Source organism: Pituophis catenifer, unplaced genomic scaffold, assembly GCF_029215685.1.
Source record: "Pituophis catenifer annectens isolate HBS135680 unplaced genomic scaffold, rPitCat1.0.hap2 SCAF_17, whole genome shotgun sequence".
NCBI lineage: Eukaryota > Metazoa > Chordata > Lepidosauria > Squamata > Colubridae > Pituophis > Pituophis catenifer.
The window spans coordinates 4,340,941-4,365,055 of NW_027256897.1; the positions used below are offsets into that span (position 1 = coordinate 4,340,941).

General features: G+C 44.4%; 3 protein-coding genes across 3 annotated transcripts in view; all 3 read left to right on the forward strand.

The window, feature by feature from the left end:
- Positions 1-186: 186 nt before the first annotated feature.
- On the forward strand, positions 187-4,612 carry ZBTB26 (zinc finger and BTB domain containing 26). Its single transcript, XM_070955770.1, has 2 exons — positions 187-285; positions 2,709-4,612. The coding sequence occupies exon 2, from the start codon at positions 2,722-2,724 to the stop codon at positions 4,093-4,095; it is 1,374 nt and encodes a 457-aa protein (XP_070811871.1). The 5' UTR covers positions 187-285; positions 2,709-2,721; the 3' UTR covers positions 4,096-4,612.
- Positions 4,613-9,386: 4,774 nt separating this feature from the next.
- On the forward strand, positions 9,387-14,114 carry ZBTB6 (zinc finger and BTB domain containing 6). Its single transcript, XM_070955629.1, has 2 exons — positions 9,387-9,497; positions 12,360-14,114. Exon 2 carries the CDS (start codon positions 12,370-12,372, stop codon positions 13,630-13,632), a length of 1,263 nt encoding a protein of 420 aa, XP_070811730.1. The 5' UTR covers positions 9,387-9,497; positions 12,360-12,369; the 3' UTR covers positions 13,633-14,114.
- A 4,018-nt stretch (positions 14,115-18,132) lies between these two features.
- Positions 18,133-24,115, forward strand: part of RC3H2 (ring finger and CCCH-type domains 2) — a 46,583-nt gene continuing 40,600 nt past the window's right edge. The window contains exon 1 of the mRNA XM_070955932.1: positions 18,133-18,208. The gene's annotated coding sequence lies outside the window, so the exon portion shown is untranslated. The remainder of the gene's footprint in view (positions 18,209-24,115) is intronic.

Below are 24,115 nucleotides of genomic sequence, written 5' to 3' on the forward strand. Positions count from 1 at the left end.
GGAGGGAAATGAACAGAGAGGCTGCGCGCGCACTTCCGGCTGGGCGGCCCCGCCTCTTCCTTAGCAACCCGCGTCGGCCCCGCCCCCTTTCTTTTCTTCGCGCCGGCTCAGGGAAGGAGGGAGAGGAAGAAAGAGAGGCGGCGCCGGAAGTGGGGCAGAGCAGCTTCCGGTGGCGGCGAGCCGGTCTCTCGGCCAGGCGTCCGCCCCCCCCCCCCGGCTCGGGCCTTCCCCCCTCCCCCCCCGGGCGGACCCCGGTCAGCGGCGCCGGGGGGAGGCGGAGAGGAGGTGAGCCCAAGCCCGGCCGGGGGGGGGGCCTTTAAACCCGGACCCGCCTCTTCGCTGGGGGCCGGTGGAACTCGCGGCCACTGGAGCCCCGCGCGCAGCTGCCGCCCCTTTCCTTAAACTCTGCCCTGGCAAGAGGGCGGGAGGGGAGGGGTATGCAAAGGCGGTGGGCGGGGAAGGAGGGAGGGAGGGAGGGACGTCAATGCTGGAGGTTCCCCACCCCCCCCCGGCGAGGTTGAGGTTAGAGGGTGCAGGGAAGTCGGGGGACCCCCAAGGCCATCCCAGCAGGGAGAGAAGGAAGGAAGGAGAAAGAAGGAGAGAAAGACGGAAAGAAGGAGAGAAGGAAGGAGAAAGGAGAGAAGGAAGGAGAGAAAAAGAAGGAAGGTGAGAAAGACGGAAGGAAGGAGAAAGAAGGAGAGAAGGAAGGAGAAAGAAGGAGAGAAAGATGGAAGAAAGGAGAGAAGGAAGGAAAGAGAGAAAGATGGAAGGAAGGAGAGAAAGAAGGAAGGAAGGAGAAAGAAGGAGAGAAAGACGGAAGGAAGGAGAGAAGGAAGGAAGAAAGGAGAAAGAGAAGGAAGGAAGGAGAGAAAGACGGAAGGAAGGAGAAAGAAGGAGAGAAAGATGGAAGAAAGGAGACAAGGAAGGAAGGAGAGTAAGAAGGAAGGAGAGAAAGAAGGAAAGAAGAGAAAAGAAGAGAAAGATGGAAGAAAGAGAAGGAAGGAAGGAGAAAGGAGAGAAGGAAGGAAGGAGAGAAAGAAGAAAGAAGGACGGAAAGTGAGAAAGATGGAAGGAAGGAGAGGAAGGAAGGAGAGTAAGAAGGAAGGAGAGAAAGAAGGAAAGAAGAGAAAGAAGGAAGGAAGGAGAGAAAGACGGAAGGAAAGAGAGAGACAGAAGGAAGGAGAAAGAAGAAGAAAGACGGAAGAAAGAGAAGGAAGGAAGGAGAAAGGAGAGAAAGAAGGAAGGAAGGAGAAAAGGAGAGAAAGAAGGAAGGAAGAAGAGAAAGACGGAAGGAAGGAAGGAGAGAAAGACGGAAGGAAGAAGGAGAGAAGGAAGGAAGGAGATGAGGGGAGGTTGGGGTGAGGTCTCGGTTGAGGTTATGGGGTTGGCCCTTCAGGCCTCACTTGGGGAATGACTCTGATTAGAATAGAATAGAGCTGGAAGGGACCTTGGAGGTCTTCTAGTCCAGCCCCCTGCTCAAGCAGGAGATCCCATATCATTTCAGACAGGTGGCTGTCCAGTCTCTTCAAAACTTCCAGCGATGGAGCACCCACGATTTCCGGTGGCAAGCAGTTCCACTGGTTAATTGTTCTCACTGTCAGAAAGTTTCTCCTTAATTCCTGGTTGCTTCTCTCTTTGGTTAGTTTCCATCCATTGCTTCTCGTCCTGCCCTCAGGTGCTTTAGAGAATAAGTTGACCCCCTCCTCTTCTTTGGGGCTGCCCCTCAAATACTGAAATTCTGCTATCATGTCTCCCTAGTCCTCCTTTTCTCTAGACTAGCCAAACCCAAATCCTGATGCTTGGCATCCTTTAGGCATGCACTGATGATGTACTTCAGTTGGGTCATGAAATGTCTGAAAGAAAACATGCACAGTTGTCCTCTTCTCCTCCCCTCCCCCGTTCTGCCTTCTCCCCCTCTTTCTTCTCTTCCTCCTCCTCCTCCTCTCCATAAAACCCACTCCCTCCTGCATGGGTGTTGTTCCCTAGCTGGGTCATGAAACATCTCCAAGGAAATCACCAAGATCAGAGAGCACTGAAGACACCACAGTTGTCCTCCTCCTCCTCTTCTCCTTTCCCTTCTCCTCCTGTCTGTAAATCCAAGGGAGTAGGGTTTATGGAGTGGGGGAGGAGGAGAGAAGAAGGGAATTGTGGGGTCCTTGGTGCTCTCTGATCTTGGTGATTTTCTTACAGACGTTTCATTACCAAACTAAGTAGCGTCATCAGTGCTAGAGGGAGTGAGATTGGGAGGAGGAGGATTGTGGGGTCCTTGGTGCTTTCTGAACTTGGTGGTTTTCTTGCAAACGTTTCATTACCAAACTAGGTAACATTATCAGTGCTCCAAGGGAGTAGGGTTTGTGGAGAGGAGGAGGGGAGGGGGAGGAGGAAAACTGGGGGGTCCTTGGTGCTCTCCAAGCTTGCAGACTTTTTATTACCAAACTAGGTAACATCATCAGTGCTAGTTATCCTTGATGACATTACCTAGTTTGGGTCATGAAATGCCTGCAAGAAAACCTCCAAGATCAGAGAGCACCAAGGACCCCACAGTTCTCCTCCTCCTCCCTGCAAACCCCACTCCCTTTTCCGCTGATGATGTTACCCAGTTTGGTCACGAGATGCTGCAAGAAACCCACCAGCCTCGGAGCGCGTCGAGGACCCCTCGCCCGAACTCCTTGCTTACAGATTATTCTCTTAAATTGACACCCTTTTAGGGCTTTTGTCAACATGACCGAGAGAACGGACAGCCTCCACTTCCAGTTTGACAACTACGGGGACTCGATGCTGCAGAAGATGAACAAGCTGAGAGAGGAGAACAAATTCTGCGACGTCACCGTCCGTATCGACGACCTGGAGGTCCACGGCCACAAGATCGTCTTCGCCGCCGGCTCGCCCTTCCTGAGAGATCAGTTCCTGCTCAACGACTCCAGGGAGGTCAAGATCTCCATCCTGCAGAGCTCGGAAGTCGGGCGGCAGCTGCTCCTCTCCTGCTACAGCGGGGTCCTGGAGTTCCCCGAGATGGAGCTGGTGAACTATTTAACGGCCGCCAGCTTCCTTCAGATGAGCCACATCGTGGAGCGATGCACGGAGGCGCTCTGGAAGTTCATCAGGCCGAAGCAGAAGCTGGAAAGCAAAGAGGGGAGCCAAGCCAGGGCCAAATCCTCCCAGTCGAAGGAGGCTGTCGGAGCCAGTGGCGGGGAAGAGGAGGAGGAGGAGGAGGAAGATGAGGAGGAGGAGGAAGAAGACTCCTTGCAGCCCGATTCGCCTTGCCTCCAGCCCTCGGAGGACAGCATGGACATGGACGATAGCGACATCCAGATTGTGAAAGTGGAGTCCATCGGGGAGGTGGCCGAGGCCGGGAGCAAAAAGGACCCCGCCCCTTTCGTTTCCTCCGGACAGCAGAGTTCCCTCCCTTCCTCGGAGCCCCAGCACTCCCTCATCAACTCCACCGTGGAGAACCGAGTGGGCGACCTGGAGCAGAGCCAGCTCCACAACTACGCCCTCTCCTACTCGCCGGCCGACAACCTCATTGTGGCTTCCAAGGACCTCTTCGGCCCCAGCAACCGCGGGGTGGACAAGGGCCTGCAGTGGCACCACCAGTGCCCCAAGTGCACCCGCGTCTTCCGGCACTTGGAGAACTACGCCAATCACCTGAAGATGCACAAGCTCTTCATGTGCCTCCTGTGCGGGAAAACCTTCACCCAGAAAGGCAACCTCCACCGGCACATGAGAGTCCACGCCGGCATCAAGCCCTTCCAGTGCAAGATCTGTGGGAAGACCTTCTCCCAGAAGTGCTCCTTGCAGGACCACCTCAACCTGCACAGCGGGGACAAGCCCCACAGGTGCAATTACTGCGACATGGTCTTCGCCCACAAGCCGGTCCTCCGGAAGCACCTCAAGCAGCTTCACGGCAAGAACAGCTTCGACAACGCCAACGAGAGGAGCGCTCAGGACTCCAACGCGGACTTCGATGCCTTCGGCTGCGGCTCGGGGGCGGACTCCAAGGGCTGCCCCGCCAACGAAGCCAGCCAGGTGCTGGATGCGGGGAAACTGGCCCAGGCCGTGCTCAGTTTACGGAGCGAAAGTGCCTGCGCGAATTAAGGGCTTGCCTGCCTCCCTCCCACCCAGCCAGCCTCTCTTTGCAGGGGTGCAGGAGAGGGGGGGGTGCTCAAACCTGGCACGGCTCCCCCCCCCCCACTTTTGAGCTCTTGGGGAGGCCTGAACCTGATCTTATAGCAGGCCTCCTTCGCCTCTTCCTTTTAGAAAGGTTCGGCGTGTCTAAGCGACTTTGTCCCTTTTGCAAACGGAACTTCCTCCTGTGAACATTACAAGAGCTGGCACTGGTTAATCCCTGGTTTGGTTAAAAGTCCTGGCAAAAAAAGAAGCCACTCGGTTGTGAGCCAGCCGAAGGCGTTTAAAAAAAAAAAAAAAAAACCAGGAACAGATGCGCTCCGTGATTGGCGGAGTTTTTAAGCTAAAAGACAGGACTGCGTTCTTAGAAAAAGGAAAAGGAGAAAAAAAAACAACACTGGATTAATTATAAAGTCTTTTTACTTGGGTCGCCTCTGGGCGGCCGCCTTCTTTTGTATTCTTGATTAAAAACCCATTAGGTACTTCCCTCTTGTCTCCTCCTACCCTAAGGAGCATCTACTCCTTTAACACGGTAGTGTTTCTGAATAGGACGGTTGGGAGGGAAGCAGCACAATTGCTTCAGAGCAAACCTGGGGGAAAATTGGACCAGCAGGTTAGTGGCATGGCCCTTTTGTGCCCCGTAGGATGACCCTCTCTTTTGTCTTTCCGTTCAGGCTCAATTCCTACCCTCGATCCCACCAGAATCTGGTTTCATCCCATCCTTTGTAGAAACGGCGTGCGTGCTTAGACTAGGACGGTTGAAGTTTGCATGTGTCTCCCTCCCTCCCTCACCTGTGCGATCCTTTTACAGCGCAAATTGGGTTTTTCTCCGTAACGGTTTCCCTTCGGATGCTAGAAGGGCCTCCGCTTAACATCTCTCTTTATTTTCTGACGTATACCCCCGGGATCAGTTCCTTCGTCGTCCCTGAAATCCCAAGTCTTTTTAAAAAAAAAAAAAGATTATATATGGTGCTTCAAATAACTAGTGGCATTTGGTAAAATGGTTAGAAGCAAGGATTTGTTTGAAAAGGATCTTATTGTGCCCTTGTGAAGCCTCTGAAAAGGGAGAGGGTCTCCAGAGCATACAATAAGTCCTTCGACTCTTTGGAATTATTTCCTGGGGAGAGGCAATTCCCAACTGTCAAAAAACAGTTACTAGTTGAAGGTGGATTATTAGTGTATCGTATGAGCCGTATTTCAGTGACTCTTAGCCAAGAATTCTGGCGTAGGAGACCCCTGGGAATGTTTTTTCTATTATCATGGTGGTCTTTTTTTCCTGTGCTGGCAAATCCAGGAAGCCCTGGGTTGCAGACTTGCAATATTTACTCCCCTAATAAAAAGAGTTTCCTTTTGAAAAAAAAAAAAACATGATTGGGGAAGAAGCCTTGGGATCTCCGGCTGCTCCAAAGAGACCTCCCAAATCTTCCAAGACGAAACCCCTCCCTTTCTGGCCAGAGATTTTTCCGGCCGAGGAGTTGTGCGAACGCAGCTTCCTTGCTTCGTATCCCGTCTCCTTTCTTCTTTCTTTGCCCATTTGTCATCTTCCGTTCATCCTTAGGTCAGAAGTGGGAGAGGAGTAGTAATTGTGTGTGTAGAATGGTGAGGTTGGCTCAAAGGTGTAAGCGAGCAGGTGGTGGGAATGCTGGGCCCTCAAAGCTCTATCCCCCCCCCCCAAGGGGGCGGAATCATCTTGTGACTGTAGCAATTCATAGGTAGAACCACAAAACCAGCATTATTGTCCTTTCTCCCTGTTTAGGGGTTTCCCGAGGAGAGGGGATCCCCCCCTCCTCCCATCTCGCCCTCAACATCTTGCAAACCTCTTGGGGGAGAGAAGGCGGTCTTGATCTGTGAATGCATTCTAGTAAGACCCCTCACCCTTCTGTTTGTGTACTGAGTCAGAATAAAGCAATTACACCACCTTCCAATGTGTAGTTTTCCTTCTTTTTCTTTTAATGGTAAAGGTAAGGGTTCCCCTCGCACATGTGTGCTAGTCGTTCCTGACTCTAGGGGGCGGTGCTCCTCTCCGTTTCAAAGCCGAAGAGCCAGCGCTGTCCGAAGACGTCTCCATGGTCATGTGGCCGGCATGACTCAACACCAAAGGCGCACGGAATGCTGTTCCCTTCCCACCAAAGGTGGTCCCTACTTTTCTACTTGCATTTTTTTTTTTTTTTTTTTGCTTTCGAACTGCTAGGTTGGCAGAAGCTGGGACAAGTCACGGGAGCTCACCCCGTTACGCAGCACCAGGGATTTGAACTGCCGAACTGCCAACCTTTCAGTCGACAAGCTCAGCGTCTTAGCCACTGAGCCATTGCATCCCTTTTTTTTTTAATGATACATGTACCATTACGACTACAATGGAGCCCCAAATTTTGGTTGTTAAATGAGGCGCTTCTAAAAGTGAGCTTCGCCCCCGTTTTATGACCCGCCTTGCCACTGTTGTTCAATGAATCGCTGCCGTCGTTAAGTCAAGTCACACAGTGGGTTAACTGAACCTGGCTTCCCCCATTGACTTTGCTCATCGGAAGGTCACTGCAACCGTCACAAATATGAATCAGTGGCCAAGTGTTGACTTTTGACACAAAAGTGTCTGACTTTTGATTGTGTGAGATTCTGCAACGGTCATATAAGTGAAAAACAATCATAAGTCACTTTTTTCAAATGCTGCTGTAACTTCAAATGGTCGCTAAATGAACTGTTGTAAGTCAAGGATTACCTGTGCAGGAAAACTCCAGGAAAGAGACCGCATTTATGGTCACTAAATGAAGAGTTTAGGATTACTGTGATTTTGAAATCTTGTGGGCAGGCTGAGCTGGTCACGAGTGAGGAATAGAATAGAATAGAATAGAATAGAATAGAATAGAATAGAATAGAATAGAATAGAATAGAATAGAATAGAATAGAATAGAATAGAATAGAGAATAGAAGAGAATAGAGAATAATAGAGAATAGAATAGAATAGAGAATGGAATGGAAGAGAAGAAGAGAGAATAGAATAGAGAATAATAGAGAAGAGAAAATGGAATGGAAGAGGAGAGAATAGAGAATAGAGAGTAGAATAAAGAATGGAATGGAAGAGAAGAGAGAATAGAATAGAGAATAAGAGAAAGGAATAGAGAATGGAATGGAAGAGGAGAATAGAGAATGGAAGAGAATAGAGAATAGAATAGAATAGAGAATGGAAGAGAATAGAATAGAGAATGGAAGAGAATAGAATAGAGAATGGAATGGAAGAGAATAGAATAGAATAGAGAATGGAATGGAATGGAAGAGGAAAGAATAGAATAGAGAATAATAGAGAATAGAATAGAATAGAGAATGGAAGAGAAGAGAGAATAGAATAGAGAATAATAGAGAATAGAATAGAATAGAGAATGGAAGAGAAGAGAAGAGAGAATAGAATAGAATAGAGAATAATAGAATAGAATAAAATAGAGAATGGAATGGAAGAGAAGAGAGAATAGAATAGAGAATAATAGAAAATAGAATAGAATAGAGAATGGAAGAGAAGAGAATAGAGAACAGAACAGAGAATAATAGAGAATAGAATAAAATAGAGAATGGAATGGAAGAGAAGAGAGAATAGAATAGAGAATAATAGAGAATGGAATGGTGCTGTCCAAGGTGCTGGGCTCCATCTCCAAACCCCCACACCTCTTTAGGTTAGAGAGGATGGGAGTTGTAGTCTGACCATCCACCGAAATCTGCAGTCCATGCAAAACTCCGGGCAGTGAGGAAAGCGAAGAAGACACAAGCACCCTTGTGGCTCTCGTCTCCAATAATCCTCCTTAAATTAAACATTACAGTTAGTCCTCGATTTACAACCACAATCAAGCCCCAACATTTATGTTCGTTTATTTATTTTATTTATTGGATTTATATGCCGCCCTTCTCCCGAAGGACTCAGGGCGAGTGAGACATTTGTTTCGTGAGTTTTGCCCCCCGTTACGGACCTTTCTTGCCACCGTTGTTAAGTGAGTCACTGCAGTTGTTAAAGTTAGGAAGACGGTTCTTCAATGAATCTGGTTTTCCCCATTGACTTGGCTTGTCAGGGGGTCACAAAAAGGGAACCACGTGACACCTCCTTCCGGGGGACACTGCGACCGTCATAAAATACGAGTCCATTGCCGAGATCTGAATTTTGATCATGTGATCATGGAGATACTGTATTGGGTGTAAGTGTGAAAAACGGTCGTAAGTCGCATTTTTCAGTGTTACTGTAATTTCGAACGGTCGCTAAATGAACGGTTGTTAAGTCAAGGACTTCCTGTACAGGAAAACTGCAGGAAAGAGACCGCATTTATTGTCACTAAATGAACTGTTTTAAGTTGAAGACTATCTGAACAGGAAAACTCTAGGAAAGAGACTGCATTAATGGTCACTAAATGAACCGTTGTAAATCGAGGACTATGTGTACAGGGAAACTCCTCATTAACAGTCATTAAATGAACCGTTGTAAGTCAAGGACTATCTTACAGGAAGACTGCAGGAAAGAGACCAGGTTTGTGGTCACTAAGTGAGCTGTTGTAAGTTGAGGATTACCTGTACAGGAAAACTGCAGGAAAGAGACCGGGTTTACGGTCACTGAATGAACCATTGTAAGTCGAGGACTACCTGTACAGGAAAACTGCAGGAAAGAGACCGCATTAACAGTCGTTAAATGAAACGCTGTAAGTCGAGGACTACCTTACAGGAAAACTCTAGGAAAGGGACTGGGTTTATGGTCACTAAATGAAACGTTGTAAATTGAGGACTACCTGTACAGGAAAGAGACCGGGTTTGCGGTCACTAGGTGAGCCGTTGTAAGACGAGGACTACCTGTACAGGAAAGAGACCGGGTTTGCGGTCACTAAGTGAGCCGTTGTAAGACGAGGACTACCTCCCTGTGCAGGGAAACATTTCCCCCTCCCCCATCAAGCCTGCATAACCCGATGCCAGATAAGAGATTTATTCCTTTGCAATGCCCTTCCCTGAGTAACCGGATCCTCCAAAACGACCCCATCCCTCGATCGCGGGGGATCGACCCAGATCCCGGGATCCTTCCCCCCCACGCTGCGGAACCCTCCCAAGGCTGCGAGAAACGCGTGCGCATGCGCCCCAGCGCCTCTCCCTCCCATTGGCTGAGCCACACCCCCCACCCGGGGAGGGGAAACGGCGGCCAATCAGAAACCGGCGCAGCACGTGCTGGCCGAAGGGTTCTTCTTCCGGGTCACGGGCGGGGGGGGGTGAAGGGGCGGCTACGTCGGGCATCCCCGGAAGTCGTTCCTCGAGAGCCAACGAACCGCTCTGCAGCCGAGGCCGGGAACGATCCTGGCTGGGTTTTTTTTTCCCCTCCCTCACGCCTCCTCCTCCTCCTCCACGTCGGCAGCCGCCCGGTGAGCGGAGGGGGGAAGTGGGGAGGGCAGGGTGGTCGTCCTCTCCCTCCCCTCTTATGACCCCCCCCACCCCCAGAGAGGGAGGGGGGCTCTCCAAACGCCCCTCCCCAAGTAAGCTTATAAGGCAATGAAATAAATATATATATATATATATATATATATATATATATATATATATATATATATATATATATATGAAAGATTATACCTTTAAGTAATATTATTGCTAGTATGGTTATTAGGATTGAGTAATTATATATGTGTGTATATGTATGTATATATGCATACGTATGTATATATATATATATATGTTTTCTCAGGTTTATATATATATATATATATATATATAATCTTATAATTTATATTAATATATTATAATGTATTAATATAATATATACTATGGTTATTAGCATTGAGTAATTATATATATGTGTGTGTATATGTATGTATATATGCATATGTGTGTGTGTGTGTATATATATATATATATATATATTATAATCTATTATAATTTATATTAATATATATTATATTATAATGTTTTAATATAATATATACTATGGTTATTAGCATTGAGTAATTATATATATGTGTGTGTATATGTATGTATATATGCATATGTGTGTGTGTGTGTGTATATATATATATATATATATATTATAATCTATTATAATTTATATTAATATATATTATATTATAATGTATTAATATAATATATACTATGGTTATTAGCATTGAGTAATTATATATATATATGTGTGTGTGTATATATATGTATGTATATAGGCATATGTGTGTATATATATATTATAATCTATTATAATTTATATTAATATATTGTATTATAATGTATTAATATAATATATACTATGGTTATTAGCATTGAGTAATTATATATATGTGTGTGTATATGTATGTATATATGCATATGTGTGTGTGTGTGTGTATATATATATATATATATATATTATAATCTATTATAATTTATATTAATATATATTATATTATAATGTTTTAATATAATATATACTATGGTTATTAGCATTGAGTAATTATATACATTGTGTGTGTGTGTGTATATATGTATGTATATATGCATATGTGTGTGTATATATATATATATATATATATATAACATAATCTTATAATTTATATTAATATATATTATAATGTATTAATATAATATATACTATTGTTATTAGCATTGAGTAATTATATATATATGTGTGTGTGTGTGTATATGTATATAGGCATATGTGTGTATATATATATATTATAATTTATTATAATTTATATTAATATATATTATAATGTATTAATATAATATATACTATGGTTATTAGCATTGAGTAATTATATAGACGTGTGTGTATGTATGTATATAGGCATATGTGTGTGTAGGTCTTTGGTTATTCGGGTCTATATGTGTGTATGTATATATATATATATATATATATATATATATATAATAAATTATAATCTATTAATATAGTTTATATTAATATATATTACATTATAATGTATATAATATATACTATGGTTATTAGCATTGAGTAATAATATATTAATGCGAATAAGCATATTAACCTTAATGTTACTTAAAGTTATATAACACAATCATCTTTCAGCTACTATTATAATAATGTAATATATTATCATACAGTATGATAATCCAATTATCATACATATAATTACATTATTATAATAATGTAATGTATTACTCCTCAGTGCTAATAAGCATAGTAACCTTAATAATGTTACTTAAAGGTCTATAATACAATCATCTTTCAGCTATTATTATTATAATAATGTAATGTATTACTCCTCAGTGCTAATAATCATAGTAACCTTAATAATGTTACTTAAAGGTATATAATACAATCATCTTTCAGCTATTATTATTATAATAATGTAATATATTACTCAGTGCTAATAAGCATAGTAACCTTAATAATGTTACTTAAAGGTATATAATACAATCATCTTTCAGCTACTATTATAATAATAATAATAGTAGTATATTAGTGCTAATAACCTTCATAACCTTAATATTACTTAAAGGTATATAATACAACCATCTTTCAGCTACTGATCCTTCCCTCATGCACTTATAGTGGTTTAAATGTTAATGTCCAGTCCACCCAATTATTCACCCAGCCCCTGAGTAATATTATATATTAATATACATGTAATACACACCAGAGTCGTTATATAGGGTTCATTGCATGGTTAGCGTGATGTGGAGACTGGATTTCAGGTTTTTAACCCATTAACCGAGTCCTTCCTGAGAGACCTGGGATACACAAATGCTTCTAACTGCTCTCATTATTGAAAGCATTATTAGCGTTTATTAAGTTGTTTTCATATAATGACTTGGGGGGGGTGTGTCAGTGAACAAACTGGAAGTTCATGAAGAGCTGAAGAGTTTGAGGAGTCCTGGTAAAAAGCTATAATCTCGGGGGATGGAGGTGCAGCGATTAATGCATTGAGCTCTTTTTCCTTTCCCTTCCCCTTTTCCCTTTCCTTTCCTTTCTCCTTCCCTTCCCCTTCCCTTTCCTCCTTCCCTTCCTTTCTCCTTCCCTTCCCCTTTTCCCTTTCCTTTTCCCTTCTTTCTTTTTTTTTCTCCTTCCCTTCCCTTCCTTTTTCCTTTTTTTCATTCCTATTCTGGAGGGGCACAAAGAAGAGGTTGGATTTCACAGGCTCCATAGAGAGAGAACAAATGTGCTCCCCAGAACAGCACAAAGCATCTTCGGCCGAGGTCACTCTTGGTAAAAAAAATGGCTTCTTTCGCGGTGCTGAGACCTTCCTTTTCATTCCATTTTCTCCTCTCTCTCCCCCCGCTTTTCCCCCCTTCCCCAGCAGAATCGCCATTATGGCTGCCGATTCGGACGTGCTCCATTTCCAGTTCGAGCAGCAAGGCGACGCCGTGCTGCAGAAGATGAACCTGCTGAGGCAGCAGAACCTCTTCTGCGACGTCTCCGTCTACATCAACGACACCGAGTTCCACGGGCACAAGGTGATCTTCGCCGCCTGCTCCACCTTCATGCGGGACCAGTTTCTGCTCACTCAGTCTCAGCACGTCCGGATTACTATTTTGCAGAGCGCCGAAGTCGGCCGGAAGCTGCTGCTCTCGTGCTACACGGGAGCTCTGGAAGTGAAGAAGAAGGAGCTTTTGAAATACCTCACGGCGGCAAGTTACCTGCAGATGGTGCATATCGTGGAGAAGTGCACGGAGGCCCTTTCCAGATACCTCGAAATCGATGCTTCGGTCGAAGGCAACAGCAGGTGTGCTGAGAAATGCCACTCATCTGACATGGAGCTGGGCAGCAGAGAGAGCTGCCCCGATAAAGACTGTGAAATCATTGAGATTTCTGCCGACAGCCCCGTGAACGTAGATGAGCAAATAAAACAGGAGAAAGGAGATATCCAGCCGGCGTCCCTGCAAGGTTTAATGTCGGACAGGAAGGAGGTCAAAAGCCCTGAGATATCCACTGTGGAGATCGGCTACAAGGACGACGAAATCTGCATTTTCCAAATGGACGTCCCCAGCGTGGACGACGAGCCGTTCCCGCAGCCCTGCACCTCTTCAAAAACCAACTTGTACTTCCCAGAAACTCAGCACTCCTTGATCAACTCCACCGTGGAGAGCAGGATGAGCGAAGTAGCCCAGTTCCAAAGCTTCGGCGGCGAGAATCCGGAAGGAGCCGCACACGCAGACTTCCCAGCCTCTGAGGACGCCGGCTACACCTGGCGCCATCAGTGTCCCAAATGCCCCCGTGGCTTCCTCCACCTGGAAAACTACCTCCGCCACTTAAAGATGCACAAACTGTTCTTGTGCTTGCAGTGCGGGAAAACCTTCACTCAGAAGAAAAACCTGAACCGGCATATTCGCGGCCACATGGGCATCCGCCCGTTCCAGTGCATGGTGTGTCTGAAGACCTTCACTGCCAAGAGCACCCTCCAGGACCACCTCAACATCCACAGTGGCGACCGGCCTTACAAGTGCCATTGTTGCGACATGGACTTCAAGCACAAGTCTGCCCTCAAAAAACACCTGACCTCCGTCCACGGAAGGGCCGGGGTGGACAAATCTGGCTTTGATGCCATCACGGAAGTCAGAATAGATTATGAGTAGATGTCGTTTGGGAAGAGGAATTTAAAAAAAAAAAGGCCTGATTTGATGCTGAGCACCGAGACTCCACCCACAGACTCCAATCCTGCATGTAAATACCGTATTTTTCAGAGTATAAGACGCTCCGGAGTATAAGACGCACTTACCTTTTTGGGGGAGGAAAACAAATAAAAAAAAAATCTGCCTCTGCCTCCCAGAAATTTGCCTCATTGCAGCAAACAGCAAACAGCCTGCTTTAGTTTCATTTTCAGCACAGCCTGATTAGCACAAGGAAAAAAAAATCTGCCTCCCAGCAATTTGCCTCCTTGCAGCAAGCAGCAGAGGCCCGCTAGGCAATGACAATCCCTGCAGCCTGAAACAGCTGATTGTCGGGAGGCCGATCCAACGGACAATCAGCTGCTTGTGCAAATCAGGCTGTGCTGAAGTTGAAACAGGCTGTTTGCTGCTTGCTGCAAGGAGGTAAATTGCTGGGAGGCAGAGGCCAAAGGGTGGGGGCCGGCGGGTGGGCGGGGCTACATTTGGTGTATAAGACACACCCAAATGTTCACCCTCTTTTAGGGGGGGAACAGTACCCCTATCTATCGATGTTCCTGCAGGCTTTCGAATAGCTGCTCTTCTTCCCAAGATATGATCCGTGGTGGCGCAGTGGTTAGAGCGCAGTACTGCAGGCTAACTTCTGCTGACTGCCGGCTGACTGCAATTTGGCAGTTTGAAACTCACTAAGCTCAAGGTTGACTCGGCCTTCCATCCTTCCAAGGTCGGTAAAATGAGGACCCAGATTGTTGGGGGCAAGAGGCGGACTCTGTAAACCGCTTAGAGAGGGCTGTAAAAGCACTGTGAAGCGGTATGTAAGTCGAAGTGCTATTGTTATATTAAGCAACCAAGAAAGATAGAACAAGAAGCGGTGCTTAAGCTGTTGTTATTTACATATTTATACGTTATATATGACGTAAAGAGTCTTTTCAGCCTTTGTTTTGCACCACAACCCAAAATTTTTTTAACGTGCTTTGAACAGTAGCTGCTGTTTACCGTTTCGGTTTTGGAGGCCTTAATCTGAGCATCTGGTTTGTTGTTTTTGGTTTTTTGCTTGCAAATTTGTCTTGTTCGCAGTGAACTGCACCGTAGCCAGGGATTGACTCGAGAACCCGATGCACAATCAAGGCAGCGTCTTTTATTTTTATTTTTATTTTTTCCCCTTTTAACAAAGACTGGACTTGTCGTAAAAGCACTTGTTATTGGAGCACTCCCTTTGTTTGGCCAGCCTGACAAGAATTCAACCTAGGTTCCATTTTCAGTCCAGTCTGAAATTCAGTCCGTATTGTTAGCGATCCCTGCAGGTTACAAAATACAGTATTTTTTTTTTTCTTCTTCTTCTTTCCGGAAGCGTTAGAAACGTACAGTCGTCTTCATCCGGGGCAATTCTGTGATTTTTTTAAGGCAGTATAAATAATATACCTTTTTGTGATAATGTAAAACAACCTGGATTATCTCCTGGGATGAACGGATCAACTGCCATTACAGGGGTACTCATTTTCAAGAGAGAAAAAAACAGCAGCAACCTGAGATATAAAATAGAGATATTAATTGTGGGTGGGGGTGGTGTCATTGATTGCATGCCTTTCCTGAAATTGCCAGTGGCAATTGCATAAATTATCCAAGAGAGCCAGGTTGCTGGCATTTCGAGAAGGCCGTTTTATAACGTTACGACCGCTTCTCTTTGGCTTTTTTAAATCTCTTGTGTCTGCTTTTCAGTGTGCTTTCGTGTTAACAGGCGGTCCTGTTTGATTGCTATGCTCCCAATGTTGTAAAAGACTCTTTTCTCCAGATGTTCGTAAGCAAATTGTGTCTGTAACACAGGTGGGAGCTGTCCAGTTCTGAGAAAAAAAGCATCCACTTGGCCAAATGACCTCGAGAGCTTTGACGATCTTGTTCGTGGCTCTGCTTTGTGTATGCGTGTATGCCAAATTTGCCGTTTAGTTTGTAATGGGAATAAAGTTTGCTTCTGGCTGACTGCTCTGTGTAATTTTGGAATTACGAGGAGAGATGCCCCCGAAACTGCTTAAAAGCTTTCCTGCTGACTTTATAAAAGTTAGCTCCTAAATCTTGCAATATCTGTTTTTGGGGCGGGGGCATCTATGAGAGCAAAAGAGCCTTGGTAGTACAGTGGTCTAAAGCACCCTGTTATTAACACCAGCTGCCTGCAATTACTGCAAGAGTTCAAATCTCTCCAAGGCTCAAGGTTGACTCAACCTTCCATCCTTTCTAAGGTAGGTAAATTGAGGACCCAGATTGTGGGGGCAATAAGCTGACTTTGTATAAATATACAAAAGGATGAAGGCTATTGCTTAACGCCTTGTAAGCCGCCCTGGGTCTCCGGAGAAGGTCGGCATATAAATCAAATTTAAAAAAAAAAAAAAAAGTCAAGACAGCTGAAATACGTAGACAGACTTTTAACTGCTTTGTGCAAAATCACGGCAAGCAAAAGCTTTTTGTGGACAAGACCAGAACAAGAATCCCATTTTTGGAATTGAATGTATTACAGATGGGGACGCGGTGGCTCAGTGACTAAGATGCTGAGCTTGTCAATCGAAAGGTTGGCAGTTCAGCGGTTCGAATCCCTAGTGCCACGGAACGGGGTGAGCTCCCGTGACTTGTCCCAGCTTCTGCCAACCTAGCAGTTCGAAAGCAGGTAAAAAAAAGGCAAGTAGAGAAATAGGGACCACCTTTGGTGGGAAGGTAACAGCGTTCTGTGCGCCTTTGGCGTTGAGTCATGCAGGCCACGTGACCACGGAGACGTCTTCGGACAGCGCTGGCTCTTCGGCTTTGAAACGGAGATGAACACCGCCCCCTAGAGTCGGGAACGACTAGCACATATGCGCGAAGAGAACCTTTACCTTTACCTTACAGATAATTCTCAACTAACGAGTTCATTTAGTGACCATTCAAAGTTAGAACAGCACTGAAAAAAGTGACTTAGGACTGTTACACCCACGACCCATTGCAGTATCCCCATGTTCACGTGATTAAAATTTGAATGTTTGGCCACTGGCTCATATTTATGACCGCCGCAGCCTCCCGAGGTCATGCGATCCCCTTTTGCGACAAGCAAAGTCCACGAAGCAAGCCGGTTTCACTTAACAACTGGGCGGCTCACTAAAAAACTTGCAATGATTTCACTCCAACCGTGACGAGAAAGGTCGTAAAAACGGGGCAAGGCTTCCTTGTCTCGCTTAGCAACATAATATTTGCCAACCAGTGTTTCACTTGCCAACCAATTTTGGGCTCCGTTGTGGTTATAAGTCGAGGACTTACCTGTACCTTAAAAAGAGGGAGCAGTTGAAGCATCATAAAACGCCAATTTACATTATCAAAAGCTTTCTGTGCATCTAAAAATATCAAAGCCATTTGCTTTTCAGGATGGGCTTCGTAGTATTCCAAAGTGTCCAGAATTATTCTCATTATCTCTAATTGGTCTTTTTGGCAGAAACCCATTTTGATCTGAATCTATAAAATTATTTAAATATCTCTTGAGTCTTTCTGCCAATATTGAAGCAAAAATTTTATAATCTGAATTTAGCAGGGATATAGGTCTATAATTTTTGATTTGTTGTAGGTCTGTATCCTTAGGAAAATGTAATATATGCCTCAGACCATGACTTGGGTATTTCTTTCTTTGTCATCACTTCATTCATAACTTCTAGTAGCGGAAGATTCAAAAGATTCCTGTAATGTCCTATAATATTCCGCTGGCAAACCATCTGGCCCTGGTGCCTTTCCATTCTTTTGTTTCTTAATCGCTTCATTTAATTCCATCATCGTTATGTTTCCCTCTAGCATCTCCTCAATATCTTTAGGAATCTTAGGTAAATTTGCAGAACAGGAATAGAGCTAGAAGGGACCCTTGGAGGTCTTCCAGTCCAGCCCCCTGCTCAAGCAGGAGATACCATTCCGGCCAAGTAGCTGTCACTATAGTTTCTTCTTAAAAACCTCCAGTGATGGAGCACCCACGATTTCTGGTGGCAAGGAGTTCCACCGGTTAATCGTCCTCCCTGTTACAGGGAGTTTCTCCTTAATTCCAGGTTGCTTCTCTCCTTGGTTAATGATGAAGCACCCGCAACACGTCTGAAGGCGACTCCCGCTTCCACGGGTTCTTCCATCGCCCACTTTAAAAAAAAAAAAAACCTTTTGCAAAAATTCCCAATTATTTGCTGTTTTCTGCATCCTTTCCAGCAAAGCTCGGAGGCCCCGCCTCCGCTGAGGAGAAGGGGGGGCGGTGGCTATGCAAATCTAAAACCACGCCCTCCCTCTGCCGGGGGGGGGGGTGGAGAGGGAATTGAGCCCGAAAGAGTCCTCTCTGGCAACGCGCGACTCATCTCTCTGGTTGCTTGGGAGGCCCGCGCACGCGCGCGAGAGAGAAAAAAAAAAGAATGAAGTCTCGCGAGAGGAGGGGGCGCGGCTTGGGTGGGCGGGGCCTCCCGGCTGTCACCGCGATGAGGAGGCGACGCCGCCGCCGCCGCCGACGGGCCGCTCCGCGGTTCGCCCCTCGGGGGCTGTGAGGAGAGGCCGGGCCCTCCCGCAAGTAAGGGGAGGGGAGTGGGGGGGGGGCTCTTAGGCCCGGAGGGGAGGGGAGGGGGACGCCTGCTGTGAGGCGCCCACAAGGAGACCCCTCCCCCACCCCCCCGGAGGGAGGGGCTGCATGAGAGGGGAGGGGTCCTCTTCAGGGAGGGGAGGGGCCCTCAAAGAGGCGGGGGGGGTCAACAGGAGCAGGGAGGGGACCACCCGGGAAAGGCTTCCATGATTTGGGGGGGGGAGCCTTTTATCTGCACTCCCACTCCCTCGGGGGGGGGCTTTCTGGTCCTTGGAGGGGGGAGGGGTGGGGAGGGGGAGGGGTGTGTGCAGAAAGGCAGCCTCTCTATGGAGTGGGGTCCCTCCTGCTCCAAATTTTGGGGTGATGGGATGCAGGTGAAGCCACCCTGGCTTGCCAAGCAGGTGGAGGGAAAGCCTCCACCAAAGGTTGGGGAGGAAGGGGGTGCAGGCCATAGGCCCCCCCCCCACATACACATGTACACATCATACATGCAATTGGTAAGACATTTATTATTATTTATTATTATTATATACACAAAAATGACAGTATACACAGCAAACGCAGATAACCATGCTGGGTTTTGTATCACAAGTTTATTTATTTATTTATTTATTTATTTATTCATTCATTCATTCATTCATTCATTCAGTTAGTTAGTTCGATTTATATGCCGCCCTTCTCCGGAGACTCAGGACGGCTTACAATGCATTAAGCAATAGCCTTCATACTTTTGTATATACCTGCTTAGTAGGGCTTTCGCCCCCCCCCCTTCATAAGCGGTGTTCTTTTTTTATACAAAGTCAGCTTATTGCCCCCACAATCCGGGTCCTCATTTTACCTACCTCGGAAGGATGGAAGGCTGAGTCAACCTTGAGCTTGGTGAGATTTGAACTCGCAGTAATTGCAGGCAGCTGGCAGCTAAGTGCTACTTTAACAGCAGTTTAGTCCGCTGCGCCACCAAGGCTCCTAGTCACTAGTCGAACACTTCTCAAGCGTTTAGGACTGCGTGATGTATCGGCGGATTATGCGAGCAGATCCCAGTAAGGTGGCCTTCTGCAGCTGACAATGCTTATTATTATTATTATTATTATTATTATTATTATTAACTTTATTTATTAAACATGAAACTCAAGTCAACTGAACATTCAAAAATGCATCGCAATGTTCAGTTGACTGAGTTTCATGTTTAATGACTAAAGATAATATAATAATAATAATAATAATGATTTTTGACTCTACAAAAAAACCACCTTACTTGGAACAGCTTACATCCTCCGACGATACCTTAACATTTCCTAGGTGCTTGGTTAGGACTCAAGCTGCTGAGCTATTAACCAGCCTCAAAGGCTATGAATCTCACTAAAGATTAACAAATAATAATAATAATAATAGTCATCGGGGCACTTGGTACCATGTCCAAGAATTTTTATAAGATACATCAACAAATTGCAGCTTCCTACAATAACACCAGCGGAACTGCAAAAAAACTGCGCTACTCGGAACATCGTACATCTTAATTTATTTATTTATTTATTTATTTATTTAAATTTCTATACCGCCCTTCTCCAGAATAGGACTCAGGGCGGTGAACAGCCAAAGTAAAAACAATACATACAAAATTTAAAAACAATTTAAAATAATTAAATATTATTGGCCGAAAATTAAAATAACCCAATTTAAAATCAATTTAAAATTAACTCAGGCCAGCCCCGCTAATTGAAATAAATGGGTTTTCAGGGCCCGACGAAAAATCCGGAGGTCTGTTATTGTACGTATCTCTGGGGGGAGGTTGTTCCAGAGGGTGGGCGCCGCCACAGAGAAGGCTCTCCCCCTGGGGGTCGTCAGCCGACATTGTCTGGCGGACGGCACCCTGAGGAGGCCCACTCTGTGCGAGCGTACTGGCCGGTGGGAGGCTATTGGTGGCAGAAGGCGGTCTCGTAAGTACCCCGGCCCTAAGCCATGGAGCGCTTTAAAGGTGGTCACCAACACCTTGAAGCGCACCCGGAAGACCACTGGGAGCCAGTGCAGCTCGCGCAGGAGAGGTGTTATGTGGGAGCGCCTCGTCGCCCCCATAATCCCCCGCGCGGCCGCGTTCTGGACCAGCTGGAGCCTCCGGGTGCACCCCAGGGGGAGCCCCATGTAGAGAGCGTTGCAGTAGTAGTAAGAAGGTACTTGGTTGATACTTAGGACGCTGGCAGCAACCCGTATCAACCATTAGCACCAGTCAATGGTATTTGTGATGCATTTCTGAATGTTCAGTTGACTTGAGTTTCATGTATAATGAATAAAATATATAATAATAACAATAATAATAATCTTAAAGTACTTGATTGATACCTAGGACGCTGGCAGCAACCCGTATTAACCATTAGCATCAGTCAATGGTATTTGTGATGCATTTTGGAATGTTTAGTTGACTGAGTTTCATGTTTAATGAATAATAATAATAATAAATGTCCTACCAAGTGTATGTGTGTGTGTGGGACTATTATGATGATGATGATGATTATTATTATTATTATTATTATTATTATTTTTTATTCATTAAACGTGAAACTCAAGTCAACTGAACATTCAAAAATGCATCACAATGTTCAGTTGACTGAGTTTCATGTTTAATGAACAAAGTTAATAATAATAATAATAATAATAATAATAATAATAATAATAATAATCTGAAATGTACAATTTAGTAACATCGCGATACCAGGAGATACCAGAGTCGAAGAAAAAAAAACTGGAAAAAAATCACGAAATATCGTGACCTGGTCATCGAAACTTTATTTATTTATTTATTTATTTATTTATTTATTTATTTATTTATTTATTTATTTATTTATTTACTTATTTATTGGTTCGATTTATATGCCGCCCTTCTCCGGAGACTCAGGGCGGCTTACAATGCGTTAAGCAATAGCCTTCATACTTTTGTATATACCTGCTTAGTAGGGCTTTCGGCCCCCCCAAGTGGTGTTCTTTTTTATACAAAGTCAGCTTATTGCCCCCACAATCCGGGTCCTCATTTTACCTACCTCGGAAGGATGGAAGGCTGAGTCAACCTTGAGCCTGGTGAGATTCGAACTAGCAGTAATTGCAGGCATCTGGCAACTAAGTGCTACTTTAACAGCACTTAGTCCACTGCGCCATCAGGCTCCTACATGGCTATGGATGAAACATGTAACAGTGATACCCATTGTCATCGGGGCACTTGGTACCATGCCCAAGAATTTTATAAGATACCTCAAGAAATTGCAGCTTCCTGCAATAACACCAGCGGAACTGCAAAAAACTGTGCTACTCAGAACATTGTACATCTTAAGAAGATACTTGGTGGATACGTAGGACGCTGGCAGCAACCCGTATCAATTAGCACCAGTCAACGGTATTTGTGATGCATTTTTGAATGTTCAGTTGACTGAGTTTCATGTTTAATGAATAAAGTAATAATAATAATAATAATAATAATAACAACAACAACAACAACAACAACAACAACAATAAATGTCCTACCAAGTGTATTTGTGTGGGGGAACTATTATTATTATTATTATTATTATTATTATTATTATTATTATTATTATTATTTCTTTTATTCATTGAACATGAAACTCAGTCAACTGAACATTTAAAAATGTATCACAAATATCCTTGACTGGCACTGATGGTTGATACGGGTTGCTGCCAGCGTCCTAGGTATCCACCAAGTATCTTCTTAAAATATACGATGTTCCGAGTAGCTCAGTTTTTTTCCAGTTCCGCTGGTTATTGCATGAAGCTGCAATTTCTTGATGTATTTTGTAAAATTCTTGGACATGGTACATTGTTGTTGTTGTTGTTATTATTATTAATATTATTATTATACTTTATTCATTAAACATGAAACTCAATCAACTGAACATTCAAAAATGCATCACAAATACCATTGACTGGTGCTCATGGTTGATACGGGTTGCTGCCAGCATCCTAGGTATCAACTAAGTACCTTATTATTTTTTATTATTATGATTATTATTATATTTTGCTATAGGCGTTCCTGTAGAATAACATTGGAAAGCGCCCTGCGGTTTTCTTGCCCTCCTATCTCCCTCTTTCTTCATCAGTTCTTCTCCTGTTTCTTGCTTATTACTTCAGAATTGGGGGACAAAGTGGGAGAGAGGAGAAAAGCATGAGGACTAGTCCCCCTAATGGTTAAAATGCAGGCAGTAGATTTTTTTTTTCCCTAACGGAGCAAAAGGCTTCTCAGAACTTAATTTAGAATAACTTTATTGTCACTTTGAATGTACACTGATCGGCATACATTAAAATGAAATTGTGCAGCTCTCAAAGGGTCACCACCTCCGATATACACTACATAAACATGACAAAATAAATACTAAATTATGAATATACCCACATATACGACACAGAGAAACGACATGGATGTATGCATGTGCATGGCGAGAAAAACGAACCTTGCTTGTTTCCCAGACGGATGGCCCAGGGAACAAAGCTGTTCCAGAATCTGGGAGTCCTGCCCTGCTAGAAATACTTCGAAACCTCCTCCCAGAGGGAAGCAACAGAAACAGATTGTGAACGTGGGTGTGTGGGATTTCTGGGTCAAGGACAGGCAGTGTTAACCCTCCCAAGCAGAGAATGGCACCTTTGGGGCACCAGATTAGTGTTGCTTTTGAAAATAAGGTCCCACTTAACTCTTAATACCACACAAATATCTCCTGGAAGGTGTCACTAACTCAGCTTACAGACAAAAGTGTATCTCCAGGCCGCAAAACCATAAATTGCCACATGTGGGGGTTTTGTTTTTTGGTTCTACTTGTGCGATATTTCCCAGACGATGCATTTTCCCACTAGGAATGGGTGACTTGTTAGGACTAACTGTGATTTATTGAACAAACCACGGTTAAAGTTTAATGGAAAGAAGGACCAGGGGAGACCTGATAGCAGTCTTCCAATATCTCAGGGGCTGCCCCAAAGAAGAGGGAGTCAAGCTATTCTCCAAAGCACCTGAGGGCAGGACAAGAAGCGATGGGTGGAAACTCATCAAGGAGAGAAGCAACTTAGAACTCAGGAGGAATTTCCTGACAGTTAGAACAATTAATCAGTGGAACAACTTGCCACCAGAAATTGTGAATGCTCCAACACTGGAAGTTTTTAAGAGGAGATTGGACAACCATTTGTCTGAAGTGGTGTAGGTTTTCCTGCCTAAGCATGGGGTTGGACTAAAAGACCTCCAAGGTCCCTTCCAACTATTCTATTCTATTCTATTCTATTCTATTCTATTCTATTCTATTCTATTCTATTCTATTCTATTCTATTCTATTCTATTCTATTCTATTCTAAAAGAATCCATGGCTTTATACAACTTGTGAGTCAGAATGAGCATACGAACTTATTTTTGATGTTAAGATTTGTGTTCTTGTGCAGACTTTTGAAGACTTTCCCTGTATCTTTTTTTAATGTTGCTTAAGGCTCATTTAAGTTAAAGCGTTATGAACTCTCAATTGTTCCTAGCACTTATTATTTGCTTGAAGCTGGTGAAACGCTGCCTCTGGGCATGAGTGTTCTTTTAACCGTGGCTAATTGTAGTAGAGATCTCTGGCCCAGCAAATTCCCAAGTCGGTAGAGAGTGTCTGCAAAAGCTTTTAGCAATAGCTGCCAGAAATCAATCTTCCCGGCTGTGAAGCGGTATTTTCTTTGATGCCAGATGCTGGGGATGGTTTCGTAACCCCTCCAATAAAAACCATATAAACCAGGGGTCACCAACCTTTCAGACCACTAAATTCGTAATTTTAAATCCCGTGGACCACTAATATGAATTTTTTAAAAAGATAAATAGTATTTAGTGCAATATTAAAAAAATGACTGCTAATCATAAACATAATTTATCAGAGTGGCTGAAAG

Coding starts and splice junctions, on each gene's coding strand:
- ZBTB6 (XM_070955629.1), top strand. CDS start 12,370: ATGGCTGCCGATTCGGACGTGCTCCATTTCCAGTTCGAGCAGCAAGGC.
- ZBTB26 (XM_070955770.1), top strand. CDS start 2,722: ATGACCGAGAGAACGGACAGCCTCCACTTCCAGTTTGACAACTACGGG.